The 21975-nt window shown below is 41.2% G+C and overlaps 2 protein-coding genes and 1 long non-coding RNA gene across 10 annotated transcripts in view; 2 read left to right on the plus strand and 1 right to left on the minus strand.

Annotated features, from left to right (window-relative positions):
- Positions 1–3575, plus strand: part of ARID4A (AT-rich interaction domain 4A) — a 68216-nt gene extending 64641 nt beyond the window's left edge. For all 7 annotated transcript variants that reach the window (XR_011432147.1, XM_023627800.2, XM_023627802.2 and 4 more), the window contains one exon: positions 1723–3575. Coding sequence is in view for 6 of the 7 variants with exons in the window: in XM_023627800.2 (XP_023483568.1) it covers positions 1723–1826 (104 nt within the window). In the remaining variant the exon portion in view is untranslated. The remainder of the gene's footprint in view (positions 1–1722) is intronic.
- On the minus strand, positions 1–12753 carry LOC138920639 (uncharacterized). The gene is made up of 4 exons (XR_011432149.1): positions 12606–12753; positions 10234–10494; positions 5360–5465; positions 1–128 (listed from the first exon to the last, which is right to left on the minus strand). It is a non-coding gene; the product is annotated as an uncharacterized lncRNA (long non-coding RNA).
- The window catches only part of TOMM20L (translocase of outer mitochondrial membrane 20 like), an 18014-nt gene continuing 8611 nt past the window's right edge, over positions 12573–21975 (plus strand). Inside the window, exons 1-4 of one of the 2 annotated variants that reach the window (XR_011432148.1) lie at positions 12573–12927; positions 13308–13348; positions 18248–18329; positions 21832–21974. Coding sequence is in view for 1 of the 2 variants with exons in the window: in XM_070249818.1 (XP_070105919.1) it covers positions 12792–12927; positions 13308–13348; positions 18248–18329; positions 21832–21974 (402 nt within the window). In the remaining variant the exon portion in view is untranslated. The remainder of the gene's footprint in view (positions 12928–13307; positions 13349–18247; positions 18330–21831; position 21975) is intronic. The other variant, XM_070249818.1, reaches the window with a different exon arrangement.

Here is a 21975-nt window from a genome sequence, read left to right on the forward strand (position 1 = left end):
CTGATAGGCTTGCCCCATATTGAGAGAAGTTTCCACCTATGCAGAGTTAGGGGGTGAATTCCTGATAGAATGACCTGTGTCATATGGGTCTTGAATCATTCTGCTCCAAGTCCAGCAGTTTTTCATTCCTGGAAATATGATGGAGCAAATGGAAAGAAATCAGTCTTTCCATGTTTGTCCTTTTCTTTAAAAAATGTAAATAGCAAGAAGTCTTTACAGAACTTTCAGACATGAAAAGAAGAAAAAAGCAAATTAACAAATTGAAATTTCTTCAGAGAACCCTCAACTGCTTTGAGTTTACTAAAGGTGATAGTTTCAGACAACTAAAAAGATTCTTTTAGGGGACTGGCCCGGTGGTGCAGCGGTTAAGTGCACACGTTCCGCTTCAGCGGCCCGGGTTTTGCCAGTTCGCATCCTGGGTGCGGACATGGCACTGCTTGGCAAGCCATGCTGTGGTAGGCATCCCACATATAAAGTAAAGGAAGGTGGGCACGGATGTTAGCTCAGGGCCAGTCTTCCTCAGCGAAAAGAGGAGGGTTGGCAGCAGTTAGTTCAGGGCTAATCTTCCTCAAAAAATAAATAAATAAAAAGATTCTTTTATTAGAGTCTTCCCTTTCTTTTCTTAATTTTTCATCATGTGAAGTCAGTTATTAAGTGAGACATTGAGAGACTTCTAGCATACATATTAGAATTTGTAGTAATGAGTTATATGTCATCTTGGTAGTGTGTACACACACGCACACACACATAAATAAAAATTAAAACTTTGAATAAAATAGGGGCTGGCCCCGTGGCCAAGTGGTTAGGTTTGCGTGCTCCGCTGCAGGCGACCCAGTGTTTCGTTGGTTCGAATCCTGGGCGCGGACATGGCACTGCTCGTCAAACCACGCTGAGGCAGCGTCCCACATGCCACAACTAGAAGGACCCACAACGAAGAATATACAACTGTGTACCAGGGGGCTTTGAGGAGAAAAAGGAAAAAAATAAAATCTTTAAAAAAAAAAACTTTAAATAAAATAGGAAGAATCGGGCAAAGATTGGAAGGAGACAGACAGCTTTGCAAAGAAAGAGAAGATAAAAGTAAAAACTAAAAATGACAAAGCACCTAATGCATAGAGTAATGATACTTAATCTGTGTTATGTCCTCCTGGAGAGTTATGCTAAAGTCATTTGAGGACTTTTTCTAATCACATACCCACACTTCCATCCTGATCCCCACGATTCTGACACCTGACTGAGATCACTACTGCTGCCTGTGGGAATTGTGTCCATCAGGTGTGTGGAGGCAGCATAGAGACAGGAAGCCAGTGGCCAGCTGGTTACGGGAAGTTCTCTGGACAGCAGAAGAGAATTTTCGTTATCCTAGAGAGTAAAGCAGGAATTCCCCATGGTGAGAATTTATCTCAGGTTGACCTTATTTTCTGATTTGGGCTGAGTTCCTTCCTGTGGTCTTTCAAATGGTGGCTTAAGAGTTTACATCTCTTTTGTCTTTACATTTTATGGTACCTTTTTTGAACTGTTGAGTTACTTGACTGACCAAAGACTGATTCCACTCAATTGAGCCAAACAAAATTTTTACTGTCATTTGTTACTCCTGCATGCACCATTTAAGAAGACTGTAATTGAAGTGAATAATGTTAAGATATTTATTTCTAATTTGCCACTGGCTGGCTACCTTTGTGTGATAGTTTTGAGTCTAATGTAGTTGTGTTGATTCCACAGTGTCTCATGCAGGAGCCTCCATGTCATCTGCTTCGTCAGACACTGGAATGAGTCCCTCGTCGTCATCTCCCCCACAAAATGTGCTTGCTGTAGAATGCAGGTGATAAACGTTTTCTCTGCCTTCCCAGCAGTTTGCTGCCATGGACATAAATCCCCCCACCCTGAAATACAACCACAGAAAGCACTCAACTGGTTTGACATTGCTCCGTCTATCCTGTATACTTTTCCAGGCTGGATTGTATCTATTCCCCTCTCTTTTTCTTTTTTTCTGTTGCAAAAAGTAAGCTGTTTAATAATTGAAGGTTAGGCAGCCTGCCATATTTGTCATAATTTTTCCTCTTTAATTTTTTTTTTTCATTTTTTGTGAAGATAGAAAAAGGGCACTTAGCAAATTTGAATTTGTATAATAAAGCTTTCAGGTGTTATAGAAATCATAGACAAGCAAGTGCACATGATAAACATCAAAAATATTACCCAGCTCAATAGTTACTGCTGCACTTTCACTAAGATGTATTTGAACACTTGGTGAGTAGGGGGTTTATATTGTGTTTTTTTAATTGTTGTTGTTGTTGTTGTTTTATTTTTGTGGAAGCACTTGCTATTTAGAACTGCCAAAGTATATGTTCAGCAGTGTGCCCAGGTTTAAAGGTGTAAATGGGACAAAATAAATTGTGAAAGGAAGTGTAGTTGACTGAAAACTACAGTTGTAAGAAGTCTTCCACTTTTTATAGGATTTTTGAGCACACAATTATGCAAATATTTTAATGTTTATTAATGTTTACAGTGGAATTGTGAATAAGTTTTCAGTGGACTATCTTATCCCTTGACAAAAATATTTTGTCTTTTTTCTATGTAATTTCAGAGTTTTTATTTTGTTACAAAAAGACAAAAATGAAATATATAACAACAATGAAGTTATTTAACAAGATTTCTAAAGCTGAAAATTTTGTGTAAAATAAGGTATTATCTTGCAACTTGTTAAATATATTTATTCAGACATTGGATGTTGTATTTTTATGTATTTTTTAAAATATTAATAAAATTGAAAAAAAGAAAATTCTAGGTTAATTCACTCTTTGGATGCCGATAGCTCTCAGCTGCCCCTTCACAGGAGGCTGCGTCCAGCAGCTCTGCCTGTATTGAAGGGAGTCTGTCTCAGTCCTTCCAACAGTCGAGAACTGTAAACGGGCATCTGGATCATTGAAGTGTGTCCTCCTTTAGAAACTTTGGCAGTCCTAGTATTTAATCTGTTTTGAGGATCAAATTTTTGGTTGCCCTTAAGATACTTTGTCACAATTTTTGTTTGCTATACTGCCAATAAATTTCTATCTCCCAAAGTTGAGATGCAACAACTACGTAAAGCAACTATGTATGCTTTGTCTGTGAATTGTTCCACAGACGGATACATTTTGTAAATAATTCTTCCCAAATCATGTATTTAAAGCAGTTTTGCCATATACATTATGTAAAAAGGTGATTTTTTAAAATCAGTTTTTAAATTCATGTTTGTACATTGAAAGGGTTTTTTTTTAAACCTCCTTTTCTGTGTTTAATATGCTGTAGAGTAATAACCTAGATGCTCTAGACTGTATATCAGGATCTGATTTACAAGAACAGAGTCAGAGCCAGACACTAGTGATGGCATGGCATTACTGAAATCATTGTTTAATTTCATTTTACCACATTGTGAACTTGTGATTCAGATTCCTTCCATCTTCACAGAGAATTAAAAACAAAAAGTACTCTTGTAAAATGCACTTTTCTGTCTTTTCTTTGCAAGCAGAAGTATTTCAATGTAAAATAAAAAATGGAGCTCAGTGAGCAGTATTAATAAAGGCCATGTTTTAAACATAGGCTTTATATTTTTAGTTTTCATTTAAGTGATTGTTTTTTTCCTAAGTGCCAGTAACTTAGAGTTGGAAAAATCAGAATTCACAAAACAAAGCATATTCAATATATTCTTCAGTCTTTACAGTAAAACATTTCTAGTACTTAATTGTAAAATGGAAAAAGTGTGTCAATCAAATCCATTTTAAACTAGGAGGAAACCTTAGGTTCATACATTAGATATTTTAATGATCACCTTCAGTAGCAATTCAGTAAATCTGAGATAACTAGTTATCAGCTTGACTACTGTCTCTTCTAATCAATATCAATCTGGTAATGAAGTATAGGGAACTTGCTACATAGCAAAATTATACACTCATTGAATGGGTATATGGACACTGATGAATCCTTTTATTTAGGGGCTGGAAAGAATTATGAAAGTAAGTGAATACTGACTGGGTATTAAATTCAAATTTGGGGCATATTTTGAGTTTAGTTAAAGTTTGAATAGATAGCTCTTGCATGTGACTAAAAAAGTAAAAGTATACAGACACTCATATCTAAAATGGAATGTGCTATCTATGAAATCAAGGTATTTGAAGATTATGGCAATTTGTTTTAGTATTCCATTGTATGCTTTTATTGTTTGTTGTTTGTGTTAAGTTTCTAGTTTTTCTGTCTTTGACTAAGAAAGATGTCTGTACTTAGCACATACATACTATGCCTTCTATGAAATTGCTTTAAATTATGGAAATCTATATGGATTAAGCTATTAATTTGCTTATATTCCTTTCTTATAAGCCCTATAATATGCCTTTTTTATAAGCCCTGTAATTTAACATAGCCATCAACATTGTGAAAGCATTTGAAGCTACATTAACCACACATTAAAAACTATTACCAGAATTCATTTATCGACAGTTTATCGAGTATCTTCTATGTGCCAGGCCTTGTTGCTACGGCCCTGGAGCCACAACAGTAAACAAGACAGAAGAAGGTCCCTGTTTTCATGGAATGTGTAATCTAATGAGGCAGATGTTAAACAGTTAATCCATGTAATTCTTTTTTTTGTTTGTTTTGTTTTGAGGAAGATTAGTCCTGAGCTAACATCTGCCACCAATCCTCCTCTTTTTGCTGAGGAAGACTGGCCCTGAGCTAACTTCTGTACCCATCTTCCTCCACTTTATATGTGGGACGCCTACCACAGCATGGCTTGCCAAGCGGTGCCATGTCCACACCCGGGATCCAAACTGGCGAACCCCGGGCTGCTGAAGCAGAATGTGCGCACTTAACACTGCGCCACTGGGCCAGTCCAGTCCATGTAATTCTTAACTGCAGGTGTGATAAGCATATGAAGTTACAATGTGCCATGAGATAATGATACAGAGCCAAGTAGTCTGAAGGCAAAGGTGGTCTGAGAAGGCTTTGCAGAGAAAGCAATAGTAAAACAGAGCCCCAGTGAGGATTACGAATTGGCTATGCAAATGGAAGGAGAGAGATGGAGAGTAAAGTGCTCACGCACATAAGGGAGGAGAAATTGGTGCTAATGAGCCAGGGCAAGAATAGACCTGAGGCAGCAGAGGCAGGAGCCAGGTCAAGCAGAGCTATTCAGGCATCGCCCAAACCTTGCACCTGTCCACCTCTGCCTCTTGCTCCTTCTGTTGCCCCCACCACTCTCATCCCTATTTGTCCAGAGCTGTCTCAAGAGCCACTTTTCCATGAAGCTTTTGCTCACTTCTCACCACCACCAGAATATCACCCTCTTTTATGCTGATAGCATTTTCAATCTGTATTATTTTGCTTAACTTACCTTGTATTATGTTTACTTATGCCTGTGTCTTTCTCCCCTAACAGATGTTGAATCCTTGAGTACTCCTCAGTCATAGCTGTATCCCCCAAAGTGCCTGGTCCAGCATCTAACACATAGTAAGATGGTCAGAAACTATGTTTATTTAAGTTGAGAAAAATTACTTTTGAATTACTATTGTTTCTGTTTTTCACTAGTGATCCTTATGTACAAAGCCAGACATTTAGAAGTTGTCTTTGGAGTTCTTTTCACAAAGTGAAAATGTCAAAATATCATCTGAAAAGTGTAAAGTAGACTTGTTTAATAGTCCATTCCCCAACTTAAAATATTCGTAATTTTTCCTTCTGTCCTTGTTTCTTTTCCCTCTTCTGTTGCTTTCATGTGGTTACACACTCATCTTTGTGCCATTACAGGAAGACTGCCACAGTGCCGGCGATCATCATTGGTGAAGCTGAGTGACTCAGACAGTGGAGTTTGCACTAATGGAGAATTCCTAACAAATACAGGCTTAGTGTTTTCACAGAGTAGAAATTTTTTTTTAGTTCTTTACATTTTATTACAAATCAAATGATGTTTTCTTTGTGGAGAAGCACAAAAACCTTTTTTATTCAGATAGACCCATTACATCTTTTTAAACAGAATAAGAAGGGCAGTGTTTATAATTTTGGAATTTGTAGTTAACATAATTATGAAGCTATCTTCATTTTGTAATCTGCGTGAACTTCATGCAAAATTAATTTTGAAAAGTTCAGGGGGCTGGCTCCGTGGCCGAGTGGTTAAGTTCTCGCACTCCGCTGCGGCGGCCCAGGGTTCGGATCCTAGGCACGAACATGGCATCACTCGTCAGGCCATGTTGAGGCGGTGTCCCACATCCCACAACTAGAAGGACCTGCAACTAAGATATGCAACTATGTAGTGGAGGGTTTTAGGAAATGAAGCAGAAAAAAAAAAAAAGATTGGCAACAGTTGTTAGGCCAGGTGCCAATCTTTAAAAAAAAAAGTTCTATTGTGGAAAGCTTAAGGAACTTCCATGTAAATATAATAAATGGTTATTCTCCACAAGTAACTGGATATCTTCTCAAGGCTACATTACATTAAAGAAGACAATCTGGTTCAAGAGTTTCCCCAGTTTAGAGTTGCCACATTTAGCGTGTAAAAATACAGGACACCCAGTTAAATTTGAATTCCAGACAGACAACAAATTTTTAGTATAAGTATGTCCCATGTAAAAATTAGGTTGTTTATCTGAAATTCAAATTTAACTGGGCATCTTATATTTTATCTGCAAATCCTACAACTGGTTTCTTTTCTGCTATATTCCAAGACATATTTATTATCCTTCCGAGGACCTTTTCTTGATCTCTGATGGAGGATAACAAACTGCTAAAGTTTCTCTTGGTTTCCAAGGATGCATGTGCCTGGGAAGCCCATAAGTGATTTTTAGAATTAATCATTTTTTTTGAAGTAGTCGTTATGTCCAAGATTGGCCCTATGATAGCCAAGCTTTGACAAAATAGTTGTGAACACACTCAGATTTTCCTCTAATATCTGAGCATTTCTCAAATACTGTTTTGAAATGCTGATGCTTTGTATATTTTGGATAACAGTCTGCTAAGGTCTGAATGTTTGTGTCCCCCCAAATTCATAGGTTGAAATCCTAATCCCCAATGATGGTTTGGGAGTAAGGGCTCTTGGGAGATGATTAGATCATGAGGGTGGAGCCCTCCTGATTGACATTAGTGCCCTTATAAAAGGGCCCCCACAAACCTCCCTAGCCCCTCAAGCCTTTAACCTGGCCTCTGGAGATTCTGCTGAGTTATATTTTACTAGAACTAAACATTGACATAAATAAGAGATAAGGAAACGGCTGATGTCTAAAAGAAAGTGGTACTATTAAAATGACTTTACATACAGAAATCAGTGGTTCCATTTTTTTTCATTTCTTGGTTCATTGGGCAAATGTCAGTAGAGGCTTTCTGTACCATGTGCCGCTCTAGTGGAGTAGGACTTTAGCACAATGGACTCAATTTGACAATAATAGACTTCAAAAATAAAGAACTATCGGGGCTGGCCCCGTGGCCGAGTGGTTAAGTTCGCGCGCTCCGCTGCAGACGGCCCAGTGTTTCATCAGTTCGAATCCTGGGCGTGGACATGGCACCACTCATCAAACCACGCTGAGGCAGCGTCCCACATGCCACAACTAGAAGGACCCACAACAAAGAATATACAACTATGTACCGGGGGGCTTTGGGGAGAAAAAGGAAAAAAATTTAAAAAATCTTTAAAAAAATTAAAAAATGAAAAAAAATAAAGAACTATCTAGTTCTTTGGAAGATCAATAAAATTGATAAACCTCTAGCCAGACTGATTAGGAAATAAAGAGAGAAGACACAAATTACCAGTATCAGGAATGAGAGAGGTGGCATACCAGACTGTATCTATAGGTATTAAAGAGAGAATAAGGGAATGGCATGAACATCTTTATGCCAATAAATTCAACAACTTGGACGAAATGGAAAAATTCATTGAAGGACACACATTAACAAAGCTCACTCAAGAAGAAATATATAACCTGAAAGCCTAAATCTATTAAAGAAAAGGGACTGACGTAAAAACCTTTCTGCCAAGAAAACTCCAGGTCCAGCTAGCTTTACTGTGAATGCTACCAAACGCTTAAGGAAGACATAATACTAATTCTACCCAAACGCTTCCAAAAATTGAAGAGGAGGGAATGCTCCCAGCTCATTCTATGTGGCCAGCATTACTCTGACACCAAAGCCAGACAAAGACATTGCAAGAAAAGAATACTACAGACCAATATCCTTCGTGAATATATATGCAAAGATTCTAAACAAAATTACAGCAAATAAAATCCAACAACATATGAAAAGGATAATGTAACATGGGCCAAGTGGAGTTTACCCCAGGAATACAGAGTTGGTTTAATATTCAAAAACCAACTAATATAATTCACTATATTAACAAATTAAAAAAGAAAAACCATATGATGCAGAAAAAGCATTTGAGAAAATCCAACATCCACTCCTGAAAAAACTCAGGAAACTGGGAATAGAAGGGAACCTCTTCAACCCATAAATGACACCTCTGGAAACCTGCAGTTAACGTCACACTGACTGCTCATCCTTAATTCCTTTCCCCAGGGATATCCACTCCCACTACTTCCATTCAGCAGTGAATTGGAGGTTGTAGCCAGAGCATTCAGGCAAGAAAAAAGAAATCACAGGCCTCCAAACTGGTGAGTTTAGCAAGATGCAAGATGAATATACAAAAATTAGTTATATTTCTATGTACTAGCAATAAATAATCAGAAATTGAAATTTTAAAAATACCATTTACAATTGCATCAAAAATATGAAATATGTTGGGAGAAATCTGACAAAGTATGGGAAAGACTTCGAACTTTGAAAACTGCAAAATACTACTAAGACAAAATAGAGACAACCTAAGTAAATGAGGACATATACCTTGTTCATGGATCATAAAACAGTATTGTTAAGATTTTCTTTGCTTATCAAATTTAATGCGATCCTAATCAACATCCCAGCAGGCCTATTTTTTTTGGTAGAAATTGACAAGCTAATTATAAAATTCATATGGAAATGCAAAGGACTTAGAATAGCCAAAACAACTCTGAATAAGAACTAAGTTGGAGACCTCACGCTACCTGATTTCAAGAATTATTATAAAGCTACAGTAATCAAACAGCGTTTTGTACAAATAGGTCAATGGAACAGAACACAGTCCAGAAATAAGCCCCTAGATATATGGACAACTGATTTTTTATAAAGGTGCGAAGACAATACACTGAACAAAGGACAGCCTTTTAAAGAAATGGTCCATGTGGACAACCAGTCAAGCGAATGAGAAGACAAGACACAAACAGGAAAAAATATTTGGAAAGACATAGAAAGGGCTGTGTTTTAGTCTGTTTGGGCTGCTATAATAAAAACACCATAAACTGGGTGGCTTACTTACTATATTTTTATTTAAATATTTATTTAGAAATACATGCATGTTTCTTTCTCACTCCAAGATAGATGAGGCCAGCATTGTCGGGTGAGGGCCTTTGGTGTAGAAGGGGCTAGGGAGGGCCGCCCGGTGGCACAGCAGTTAAGTTCGCATATTCCGCTTTGGTAGCCTGGGGTTCGCTGGTTCAGATCCCAGGTGCAGACATGGCACCGCTTGGCAAGCCATGCTGTGGTAGGCGTCCCACATATAAAGTAGAGGAAGATGGGCACAGATGTTAGCTCAGGGCCAGTCTTCCTCAGCAAAAGGAGGAGGATTGGCAGCAGATGTTAGCTCAGGGCTAATCTTCCTCAAAAAAATTAATTTTAAAAAAAGGGGCTGGGGAGGTCTGTGGGGGCCCTTGCATAAGGGCACTAATCTCAATCAGGAGGGCTCCACTCATGACCTAATCACCTCCCAAAAGCCCTGACTCCTATACCATCATTAGGGATTAGGAAACTGGGGAGGACACAAACATTCAGACCATAGCAGACTGTTATCCAAAATATACAAAGAACTTTTAAAATTCAACAATAAGGAAACAAACAACCCAATTTAAAAATGGGCCCAAAACTTCAACAGACAGTTCACCAAAGAAGATATACAGATGGCAAATAAGCATACCAATAGATGCTCCAGATCACATGTCATCACGGAAATGCAAATTGAAATGAGATACCACTACACACCTATTAGAATGGAGAAATTCAAAACACTGACAATACCAAATGCTGGTGAGAATGTGGAACAACAGGAATTCTCATTCATTGTTGGGAATGCAAAATGGTGCAGCCGCTTTGGAAGGTCGTTTGGCTGTCTTTAGTTTCTTAGAAAACTAAAAATACTCTTACCATATGATCCAGCAATCATGCTCCTTAGTAAATATATTGAAACGAGTTGAAAACCTCTCCACACAGGGGCTGGCCCCATGGCTGAGTGGTTGTGTTCTTGGGCTCCACTTCAGAGGCCCGGGGTTTCGCTGGTTCGGATCCTAGGCACTGACATGGCACCGGTCATCGGGCCATGTTGAGGCGGCACCCCACATGCCACAACTGGAAGGATCCACAACTAGAATGTGCAGCTGTGTGCTGGGGGTGTTTGGGGAGAAAAAGCTGGGGGGAAAAAAAAAGGAAAAGAAGATTGGCAAAAGGTGTTAGCTCAGATGCCAATCTTAAAAAAAAAAAAACCTCTCCTCACAAAAAACTGCACACACATGTTTGTGGCAGCTTTATCCATAATTGCCAAAACTCAAAAGCAATGAAGATGCCCTTCAGTAGGTGAATGAATAAACTGTACTACATCCAGACAATGGGATATTACTCAGCACTAACAGAAATGAGCTATCAAGCCATGAAAAGAGAGAAAGGAAATGTAAATGTATATCACTAAGTGAAAGAAGCCAATGTGAAAGGGCTGCATACTGTATGATTGCAAGTACAGTCATGTGCTGCATAAGGGCGATTTGGTCAATGGACTGCATAAATGACGGTGGTCCCATAAGGTTAGTACCATACGGCCTAGGTGTGTAGTGGGCTGTGGCATCTAGGTTTGTGTGAGTACACTGTATGATGTTCCCACAACGGTGAAATCACCTAATGATGCATTTCTCAGAACGTATCTCCGTTGTTAAGCAATGAATGATTGTATACAACATTCTGGAAAAGGCAAAACTATGGAGCCAGTACAAAAATCAGGGGTTGGGGAGAGGAAAGGATGGATAGGTGGAGCACAGAAGATTTTTAGGACAGTGAAATTATCCTGCGTGATACTATAATGATGGATACATGTTATTACACATTTGTCAAAAGCATTTTACATTTGTACACTTGAGAGTGAGCCCTAATGTAAACGATAGACTTTGGGTGATAATGACGTGTGAATGTAGGTTCAGAGATGATAACAAATGTGCCACTCTGGTGTGGGATCTTGATAGTAGGGGAGGTTGTGCTGGTATGGGATCAGGGGGTATATGGGAACCCTCTGTACTTTCCACTCAATTTTGCTGTGAATCTACAACTTCTCTAAAAAAATAAAGTGTATTTTTAAAAAGGTGTTCAATATCATTAGGCATTAGAGAAATGCAAGATAAAACTACAGTGAGAGTTCAAAACATGCCTACTAGACTGCTAAAATTAGAAAGGTGGACCATAACAGATGCCCAGACGACGTGCAGGAACTGGAATACATACTGCTGATGCGAATGCAAAATGGTATAACCATTTTGGAAAGATGTTCGGCAGTTTCTTAAAAAATACTCCTGCCATATGATCCAGCCATTTCACCTTTAGCTATTTCCTTAAGAGAACAGGAAAGATGTGTCAATATTAAAGACTTGCTTGCAAATGTTTAGAGCAGTTTTATGTGTAATAGCCGAAAACTGGAAATAATCTGAATGTTCAACAGATGAATGGTTAAACAAATTGTGGTATATCCATAAAATGGACTACTATTTACCAATAAAAATGAACTATTGCTACAAACAACATGGATGAATCTCAGAATAATTATGCTGAGTGAAAGAAGCCAGACAACAAAGGAGTACATATTGTATGCTTCCATTTATATAATAACCTAGAAAATGCAAACTATCTATAGTGACAGAAGGCAGGGAATGGTGGGGGAGGGAGAGGGAAAAAGGGATTAACAAGGGGCCTGAGGAAACTTTTGTAGATAATGGATACAATTAGTATCCTGATTTTGGTGATGGTTTTATGGTCATATACATATGTCAAAATGCATCAAATTGTACACTTTAAATATGTGCAATTTATTGAATATCAATTATATCTCAATAAAGACATTCAACAGAAAGAGAAAAGAAAATTTCTTTTTAGAGTTGATTTTGCTCTGGGACTATCAGGTCCAGCCCAGCAAATTACCCCTTTTTCTAGGCTAAATATTATTGCTTAAAAATTCCTCCTTCCTCCCGCTATTGACCTAAGGAGGTTGGGGACTTTGGAGATCAGGGTCCTTGCAGGTGACAAAGCAGACCAGCTTGGGGAGAATGGGCTAGTGTTCAGGCGTTCAGTGGGCAGTGCTGGGAACAAGGTTACCAAAGTTAGGAGTCAATTTAAATTTGCAGGTGAGGGAACAGAGGCCTCAGGAGGACCGGCTCCCGGCTGACCAGATTCCCAACATACTGTGATTTGCCTGAATAGGCGTGGCAGGCATAGGGACAGGACCGCGTTTGGGTAAGGCATTCAGAATCTGGAGCGCGACAGACCTGGGTTCAAAGAGAGCTCCGTCCCCCAGTGGCTGCGAGACCTGCCACACAAGTCCCCTCGGACCCTCAGTCTCCTCCTCTGTGGGGCAGCGCGGTGCGCGGCGTCGACGCCCCTGCCGGCCGGCCCAGCCCGCGCTCGCTGCCCGCCGGCGCCCAACGCTCGGCTCGTGGGACGCCCGCGGCCGGATGCCCTGCGTCCGCACCCTCCTCGGCCTCCTGGCGGCCTTGGCGGTCGGGGGCGCCGTCGCCTTCCTCGGCTACTGCCTGTACTTCGACCGGAAGCGGCGCGGCGACCCCGCGTTCAAGCGCCGCCTGCGGGACCGTGAGTGCGGCGGTGGCGGCGGCGTGGGGGCCGGGGCGGCGGGGCGGGGCTGGGGGTGCCGTGGCGGGGGTTGCGGGGGTGCGGAGCTGGGGGTGCGGGGGTGCGGGGCGCGGGGGGTGCAGAGCTGGGGGTGCGGGGGCGCGGGGGTGCGGGGCGCGGGGGGTGCGGAGCTGGGGGTGCGGAGCTGGGATGCGGGGGTTGCAGGGGCGGGGGGTTCGGGGATGCGGGCGTACGGGGCTGGGAGGCGGGGGGTGCTGGGGGTGCGGGGCGCGGGGGGTGCCGGGGCGGGGGTGCGGGGCTGGGAGGCGGGGGGTGCGGGGCGGGGATGCGGGGTTGCGGGCGGGCGGGCTGGCAGCGGCGCGTGCCGGTTGTGTCTGCAGGGAGAAGAGCGGCGCCGCGGGCCGGGGCAGGCGGCGCGCAGGTGAGCGCGGCCGCGGCGAGGGGCGTGGGGGTGGGAGAGCGGCTTCCCGCCGCCGGCCCGCCCCGGAAGCCCGGGAAGGAGGGAAGAAGCCCTGGGGCGGTGAGGAGGCAGCTCTCCCACGCAGCCGTCGGAGCCGGCGCTGCTCCCAGTTGGAAGAAGGAAGAGGAGCCTCTGTCCCCCCCGGAGCCGAGACGCCAGGCGGGCCGCGGCCCCCTCCGTCCACCCCCGCTTCTGTGCCACGGAGCCGCTCGTTCTAGTTCAGGAGCACAACGTGTCCTCTGTCTCCAACCGGAATTTGATTAGGCGTTTTTAAAGATAATCATCTTGGTGATCGGCCCACCTTAACTAACTCACAGCAGCTCTAAAAGTGCTACGGAGAGTTCTTAGGTTCTTTGTGAATTTTCGGGAGAATTGAGTCTTAGCCTTCCTCCATTCAATCTGTCATTCCACGCCTATTGGAGAGCCTCCCATGTGTGAGGCCCTGTTCTGGGTGTGGAGAGGTTCGCAGTGGGCAAAGAACAGCCCCCTGTGACAAGAGCTGAGGGCAGACGACCCCTTTCAGGCCAGGATTATGGAGGGTTACCCGTTGCTGCTTTAAACTTAGTGGCTTAAAACAATATCTAGTCTGCTCCTAAACCTGCACTCTTAGCAGGGCTGGATGGGGACAGCAGCTTCCTGCTGCACTCGGCGTCAGCCCGGTTGCCTCCAGGGCTAGGCGCTGTGTTAGCTGAAGGCTCCCCTCCCTCACACGCTGCGCGGCATAGTCTTCCTCACAGTATGGTAGCTAGGTCCCAATGGGCAAGGAACTATATAGACATATATATATATGTGTGCGTATTTATATATATATATATGAGAGAGAAACAACATGCAGGCGAGCATGAAGCCAGGTGGTGCCACTTCTGCAGCATAGACTCCCGCTCCTTTTCAAGGGGAGGGGAAATAGCCTCCACCTCGTTAGGGGAGACAGGGATCTGGAGGTGCATGTGGGACTGAGAATGTTGCTGTGACTGTTGTAGGGGAGGAAGCGTAGTCCTCTACCCTCTAGGTCCTTCTGCGGGTCTAAGAATTAAATTGACATGAGACAGAATAACAAGAGAAAATCAAACACGTTTAATAACATGTATACATGGGAGAAAGCCGGGAAAACAGAAACTTGCCCAAATGGCCAAAGCTACCACCTTAAATACCATCTTCAGCTAAAGACAAAGGAGAATGTTGGGGATACTGGTTTGGGACTTCAGAGGGAGGAAGGCAATTCTCATGGAGATGGAAAAATAAATGTTTGGTAAATAAATGTTTGGTAAACAAATGTTTGCATACCTTGCAAAGACAGTGTGACATGGAGAGGACTGTGATCAAATGTGCCTTGCTAGCTTCCTCCCTGTCTACCATGCCTAGTTCATGTTACATTGTAGTTTTCTATGGTGATAGCTCCTTTCTGAAACAGCCGTTGTACCTTAAACTCTTTTAGCCAGTTAAGGAGAAGGTCAAAGTTTCGTCCTGAGTCTTTTGTTCTTAAAAATAAGCCCAAAGGGACACATTTTGAGGTGGCTGATTCTAGTCCCCCACACTTTTTGGAATATGCCATCTTTCACAGAAGACTCTGGAGGAGAGGTGGCCTTGAACTGAGCCTGGCAGCATGTGTTAAATCTGGGTCCTGGTTTCAGAGGAGACAACATTCAGGATGGAGGGAAGTGCACATGCATAAAGGTGCAGAGTGGGGATCTGCCAGGCCTTGGTAGTAAGTCAGTTTGACAGCAGAGTCCCAGTGGGGAGTGGTGGGGGGTGAGGATAGAGGGCTAAGTAGGGGCCAGGGTAAGAAATTCAGGTTCAGTGGGTGAATTACAAAGATTTCTGAGCAGGAATTTTTTTTAAAAAAGAAGGAAAGAAAGAAACTTTTTAGGTTAGATTGATCAGGTGGGAATGTGCTAGATGGATTAGAGGAAAGGACAGGCTGTTGCAGCAGTACAGGTGACAGGTGATACAAGTGCTGAACTGTGGTGGTGTCCATAGCAACTGGTGATGAGAGATGTGAGGTGAACTGTCGTGGAAGCATAGATAGTTCATGCTGACTGATTAAAGGGTCATGGAGGGGCAGGAGTCAAAGAGATTGCTGCGGTTTCAAGTCATTTTGAGAATAAAGATTCAGTTGGCCTAGTTAAGGAAGCAGGACAGGGAGTGTCCAAGGAGCTGGACGGGAGAGTGGAGGTGCTTTCCCTGACCTCTGACAGAGCCTCTCTGACAGACCTCAGGGGCCGAGCCTGGTTCAGCTGCATGTCTTTTCCCTTCATTGCACTTACCAGTGGTTGCGGTTACACTGTGTGATTATTTGGTTAATGCTCTCTGCTTATTAGAACAAGCTCCACCAGGGCAGACCTTGTCTGTTTTCTTTCCCTCCATTGTCTCTCCAGTGCCTAGAACAGCGTCTAGTACATAGTAGGTGCCCAACAAATGTTTGTTGATTATTGTTGTTTCTTGTGGGTAGAGGGACACAGCTCGTTAGAGGCACGGGCCATGAAATCGCGGTATTCAGAGAGTGTTGTGGCCAGAGAGATCGGGGAGTGGGACTTTGGTATCTTATTGTGGAGGGCTTTGAATGCCAATCTGGAAAGTTTCTGGATATGTTTCTGTTGTGGTGGGAAAACAGTGATAGTGACTTCATTTCAGGGAATGGATGCAATTATTTTTATTTATTTATTTATTTTTTGGAGGAGGGAAGTCGAAGACAGGAAAATCAGTGCGAGTCCAGATGGGAAATAATGAAGATCTGAATTATTTCAAATGAGGAAGAGGCAGAAGCAGGATTTTTCAAATGTTCTTTATATAATCTTCATGCAAACTCTATTCTAGTTTTATAGATGGGTAAACTAAGGCACAAAGGGATGTCTCTTCCCACTACTTCAAAGGATCTCTCTTCCTCCTCATCCCAGGTCTTGTTTCTTTCCCAAAGTATGGTCCGTGGACCATCTGCATTAGAGTTACCTGGGGCATTTGTTAAAATATAGATTATTTGACGCAAGCACCAGCAGTTCTGATTTAGGAGGTCAGGGGTACCCAGGGATTATGGGGGCAATGATTCTCAGACTTTAGAATTTGTAAGAATCACATGAGGAGCTTGTTAAACATGCAGATTCCTGGGCCCTGCTCCTAGAGGTTGATTCAGTAGGGCTGGGTGGAGCCCAGGAAACTGCAGTTTTCTCAGCTCCTTCAGCTGGTTGTGAAACACTGCCCTCAGCTTCTGCCTGCTCCCTCAGCTCCGTTGAAGTGCCTTCCCTTCTCCATAAGTGATCTCAGATGTGCTGCTCTAGACCCAGCATCCCAAATTTCCTCTACTTGCCACACTGTCGCCTGGATGCTCTATTGGCACCTCAGTGGTGCGTTTGGAAGTAAATTCATCATCTCACCCCTTGCCTCTCCTGCTCCTCCTCTGTCTTTATGATGTGCTGGCATCACCAGCCTCCCTGTGTGACCCGACTCGTGTCGCTTAAGTATCAACCTCATCCTCCGCAATCAATCCCTGTTTCCTATTTTTCTATGCTCTATCTCATATCCTATTCTCTTTCTATTTCCATTGCTTCCTCACTGCTTCAGGCTTTTATTACCTTTTATCCATACTATTGTAATAATTTCCCAACTTGTCTCCCTGCCTCTCTTATGCTGTTGGAGTAAATTCCTTCTAAACCGCAGCTCTGCATATGTTACTCTTGCAGTAGAGCCCTACTCTGCAGATGAAATGCCAACCCCATAACTTGGCACCGCAGCCTTCCATGGTGCTTTCTATAGTGACAGCCTTATTTTCGTAGGCATTGGCAATCACGTATGTGAAGCTCTTAGTCCATAGCTGGCCTTCTAAAATTGGTGATTATTGTTGCTGCATTCACCCTATCGTAATCCAGCTAAATAAGATCACTTGATGTTTCCCCTGCAATCTTGCATTGCTTGTCCCCTTTCTTCATCAGACTGTCAGTGAGCTTCTCCACATCCCAAATGTTGTCTTTTCTGAGCTTTCCCTGATTCCCCAACCAGGTGTCATGGCTCTGTACTTGAGCCCCAGAGGACATTGGACTTTGTTGTTATGTGTTATTGATCTTACGCGTGCTTGTCCTTTCCCTTGGTTAGACTCTGGGCTCCTTCCCCTTCCAGCTCTTCCTAAAGTGCCTGCTCTTTCTAGGGCAATAAATATCTGTTCAGTGAAATCTGTGGTTGTTACTGATTATTAGCATCTTTACTGACAAAAGCTTAAAATATGACCCCTTCCCCAGGCTCATCCCATTTTAAAAAGAGAATTCTTGGGGAAAACAAACACAAATCCCTCCAGATTAAAAGACTGAACCTGAAGTGACTGGCAGTGGAGTTGATGGTTTGGGTTAGGGATTGTCCACTTTAAAGACCTGCCCTGAGCATGGTACCAATGATGACACCATCCTGTGACCATGGTCACCTTCATGAACCAGGCTGCAGCAAACCACAGCATCCTTCTGAACACCACCAACTGCCCTGCCAACCCCACACCATGCCCTTCGCCAAATTGACAGGCACTGTTAATACCCTAGGCAAGGAAACAGTTTTGCAACATACAAAGCTCCCCTTGATATAGTTAACTACAGTAGGATTTCTGCTATGTGTACTCATTAAGCTGGGTGAAATGTGGATGAGCATTATTACAAGCATCTTAACCTAACTTGAATACGCCAGGTATTTTTTTTATCACCTGAAATTGTAACTGTATTTTAAGTAATTGTTTTAAATATTGTAAAGAACAGCTGCATTTGTCATACGTTGGATTTAGAGACTAGGCGCAAGATGTGCTTTTTTAATAAAAATTCAATAGTCTTAATCAGTAAGCATATACCTTACATTCATTATTTATTGTTAAATATTTTGGAAATCTTTTAGTTGTGGGATCCAGAAAAGAATGAAAAATTGCAAGAACGTTTTCTGCAAGAGGTACAAATGGGAGAACTTTGGTTATCCAGAGGTAAGAATGGAAACATTCTTTTCTAAGCGGTTATGATAATTTATGTTCAAGAAATATTGATTGATTGGTATTTGTACGTCTAATAACTAACTAGTTAGACGTGTTAACCAACTTGCCTCCATTAAAGAGATACTGTCCCGCATTTCCCTGCGTCACACTGTCCAGCTCCACAGAGTCATAGTTAGTGTTCCAGTGTATGTGGCAGTTGGGGACGTGGGCAGATGGAGAAGCAAGGACAAGCACAAGAACACCTCATTTGTTGTCAGGTAAAATTCTAAGTAAATGAATCTTCCAAATGACTAAATCTTTATGAGTCAGAACTTTAAAAAATTTTGACTGCTTTATAGAAATTTTCCTTCCTTCCTTATTTTTTTTAATTTTTTAACTTAATTTTGTTTTTTTGAGGAAGATTAGCCCTGAGCTAACATCTGCTGCCAATCCTCCTCTTTTTGCTGAGGAAGACTGGCCCTGAGCGAACATCCGTGCCCATCTTCCTCTACTTTATATGTGGGACGCCTACCACAGCATGGCTTGCCAAGCGGTGCCATCTCCGCACCCAGGATCCAAACCGGCGAATCCCGGGCCGCCAAGAAGCGGAATGTGCGAACTTAACCGCTGAGCCACCGGGCCGGCCTGCCCTTTTCTTCTTAATATTTTTCTTATAAAGTCCTTATGAACGACCATTCTTGTACTGTATCTAATGTAGTGACACATATAGGGGCTACCTTGCACTTAATGTCCAGGAATTGTATTTTAAATTATAATTTATCCTCACCTAATTCCAGATAGATTTCAGAAAACTTCATAAAATAGTCATGTCTTTGCTCTGGTGTTAAACCCTGGAAAGAAAAGAATTTGTTTTGAGGCTCGTTGCTGGTTAAATGAGCATTACACCCATTTATGTATCTTTTTTTCAAGAATTGCAAATTCTCTTGCATATCACAGTTCCTGTAGCTGTTTTTGCTTCTTTTTATTGTTTTTTGAAATGATCTTGTTTTTCACCCTGTGTTTAAGAGGGTAGCATCCTCCAGGATTTAAAAAAACAAACAGAAAGTCAAGCTTCTGGACAACTCATAGCAATAGCCAAGGTTTTTGCTTTAATTCAGTGGCTTACAACCATGATAAAGGTTTTGAGAAATGAAAAAATATTGTAGCCATTCAAAGTCATTGCACATTAATCGTTATAATTTGAAATTTTAGTGTTTTATTCAGTATAATCTTTTCTTTTAGGTAGTTTCATAAATGGACTAAAAATATCTGCTAAATATTAATGACAAAATATACTTAGAACTGACTTAAATGATATAAACAGGAATGATTTTACACAAGGTAATGAAGCAGAAACTTTAAGGACCTTCCTTGACACAGGCCTCTTTGGAGGGGAGGGGTCCTACCAATTTTGTATTCATAGTTTTATATTCTTTTTCTTAAAAGGGGCCTCCAAATTATATAAATGAGGAGCCTCACAAAATCTGGATTAATCTCTAGATATGAATACTCCCTGGATATAGGGACAATTAAAATAGTAGATAGAACCTTTCAGCTTTAACATTTATTGAATTGAGATAGTGTAAATATGGAGAGGAAAATTATGAATTATAAAAGAAAAAATAGCAGATAATTATTACATTTTGTTTTTATTCTCTTTAAGAGGCATCATGTAATGGTTTAGTTAGACTTAGGAGGTGTATGTTACAAATATTGAGATGAAAACAAAAATTGCAAACTTGGGTTTTTAAATTTTACCTCTCAAAGGTGATAACGTTATTTCTGTGAAGTCATAAACTGATTAATTAGTTCTTTAAGGTTATATTTTTCTGTTGTATTTTACTTCTAATGCAGTTCTCATCTTGGTTGCTTATTCTTTAAATTTTCACCAAACCCCAAACCAATTAAATCAGAATCCCTGGGGTGGGACCCAGGAGTCAGTATTTTTTAAACCTCCCTAGGTTATTACAATATAACACACTGGTTGAGAACCAGTGTTCTAATACAGTAACTTTTCACCCAGTTTTCTGTATCTTCTCAATTTTCTCCCCTCCCCTCTGCCACCGTGCGTTTTCATTACTGTGCTGTCAGCTGGTATGGTTCTCCAGTCCTCTCAATCGTGGTTATGTCTGTAACCAGAGCCAATCATTCTGACTGAAATTTCTGAGCAGCTGATTTCATTGAATTTATTGGTTAGTTGACTTAATTGACCAAATCGATTATTGTGTTTGTGTCACATTAGCTCCATTAACTCGGGAGCAGGCACTATTGTATATTTTTCTTTCTTTAAAAGGTTCAATACAACCAAAATATTTTGACTTAATGTGTCATTTCCATAAAGCTATAATTAACTTAAACCTGTTGGTGAAATACTAGTATACTGTTTCATCTAAGAAAGCTTCTTTAAATGTCTACAGAAAGTTACTAAAAACCCAGCAAGGAAAATTTCCTATATTCAAAGTGTAAATTTAGGTGTCTAGACACAAAATCTTGGCTTAAAACCTATGCAGTGTTAACAAGGTTTGCTGTGTGCACGCAGGCAAGTAAGGTGGTATCCTTCTCGTGGTGGTTCAGTTTAATCCAGATCTTTGGGAAGCATTGTTTTCTGTCCATCATGCACTTTTCTCTTCATATGACCAGGTGTTTCAACCAATACATGGAAAATTAGTTTCAGGTACTAAGAATCTAATATTATATTTAACTGTAGGGAAATATATTTTATTTCCTACCTAGTTATATTAAATATGTCAAAATTTCAACTTCTATTATAATAACACCTGAAAGAGGTGGCATACTGTAGTCTCAAGGTTCAGGAAATTAGGTTCTGTTACTAATTTTGGCATTAATTAGCTTTGAAACTTTAAAATCATTTCACTCATCTTTGCCTCAGTTTCCTGAAATGAGGTAGTGAGACTGACTCCATGTTTTAACTTAAACAGAATTTGATGATTAATTTCCAATCTTCACAAATTTTTATTCTTAATTTATAGCCAATCATCCTAAAACTCATTTTAAAACTACTTAGATATCAAAGGTCATAAATCATTTTTTCCCCTGGGTATGTAGTTCACGTTAGAATAAATCTTGTTTCAACTCTGATAACAGAATCTATTTTTAAGTCTCATTTAGCCAGAACATCAGATGTTTCCTCTATATTTCATTAATCACACATGTAAAGATACTCTTCCTCATATAACAGCAGACCACAACTTTTACAAAAAACCCAAATATCCTGCTCTTGCATAGCCAAACTGCAGACATGAACATTTCAATGTAAGAGTGCACTTTTAAATAGTAATTTGGGTCATAAAATTATTCTATTGCAGCTTGATTACAGTGACTCTAATTGCAGCTCAACATTTCCCCCTTTTACACTCTTCCCTCTTTTTGAGGCTTGTTTAGTCTTTAGTTTGATATGCTTTTTTAGTTGTAATGCTTGGTGCTTTCTTGCTAATTTGTAGAATGCATATTTTAAAGAACTTTAAAAGTCTGCTCTAAACTGAATCTGTTTCAGGAGAGCATAGAATGGGGGTTGAACACCTCAGCAATGCCCTCTTAGTGTGTGGGCAACCACAGGAACTTCTGAAGGTTTTCAAACACACACTCCCGCCCAAGGTATTTGAGATGCTGTTGCACAAAATTCCTCTTATTTGCCAGG

Source organism: Equus caballus, chromosome 24 (genome assembly GCF_041296265.1).
Source record: "Equus caballus isolate H_3958 breed thoroughbred chromosome 24, TB-T2T, whole genome shotgun sequence".
Classification (NCBI taxonomy): domain Eukaryota; kingdom Metazoa; phylum Chordata; class Mammalia; order Perissodactyla; family Equidae; genus Equus; species Equus caballus.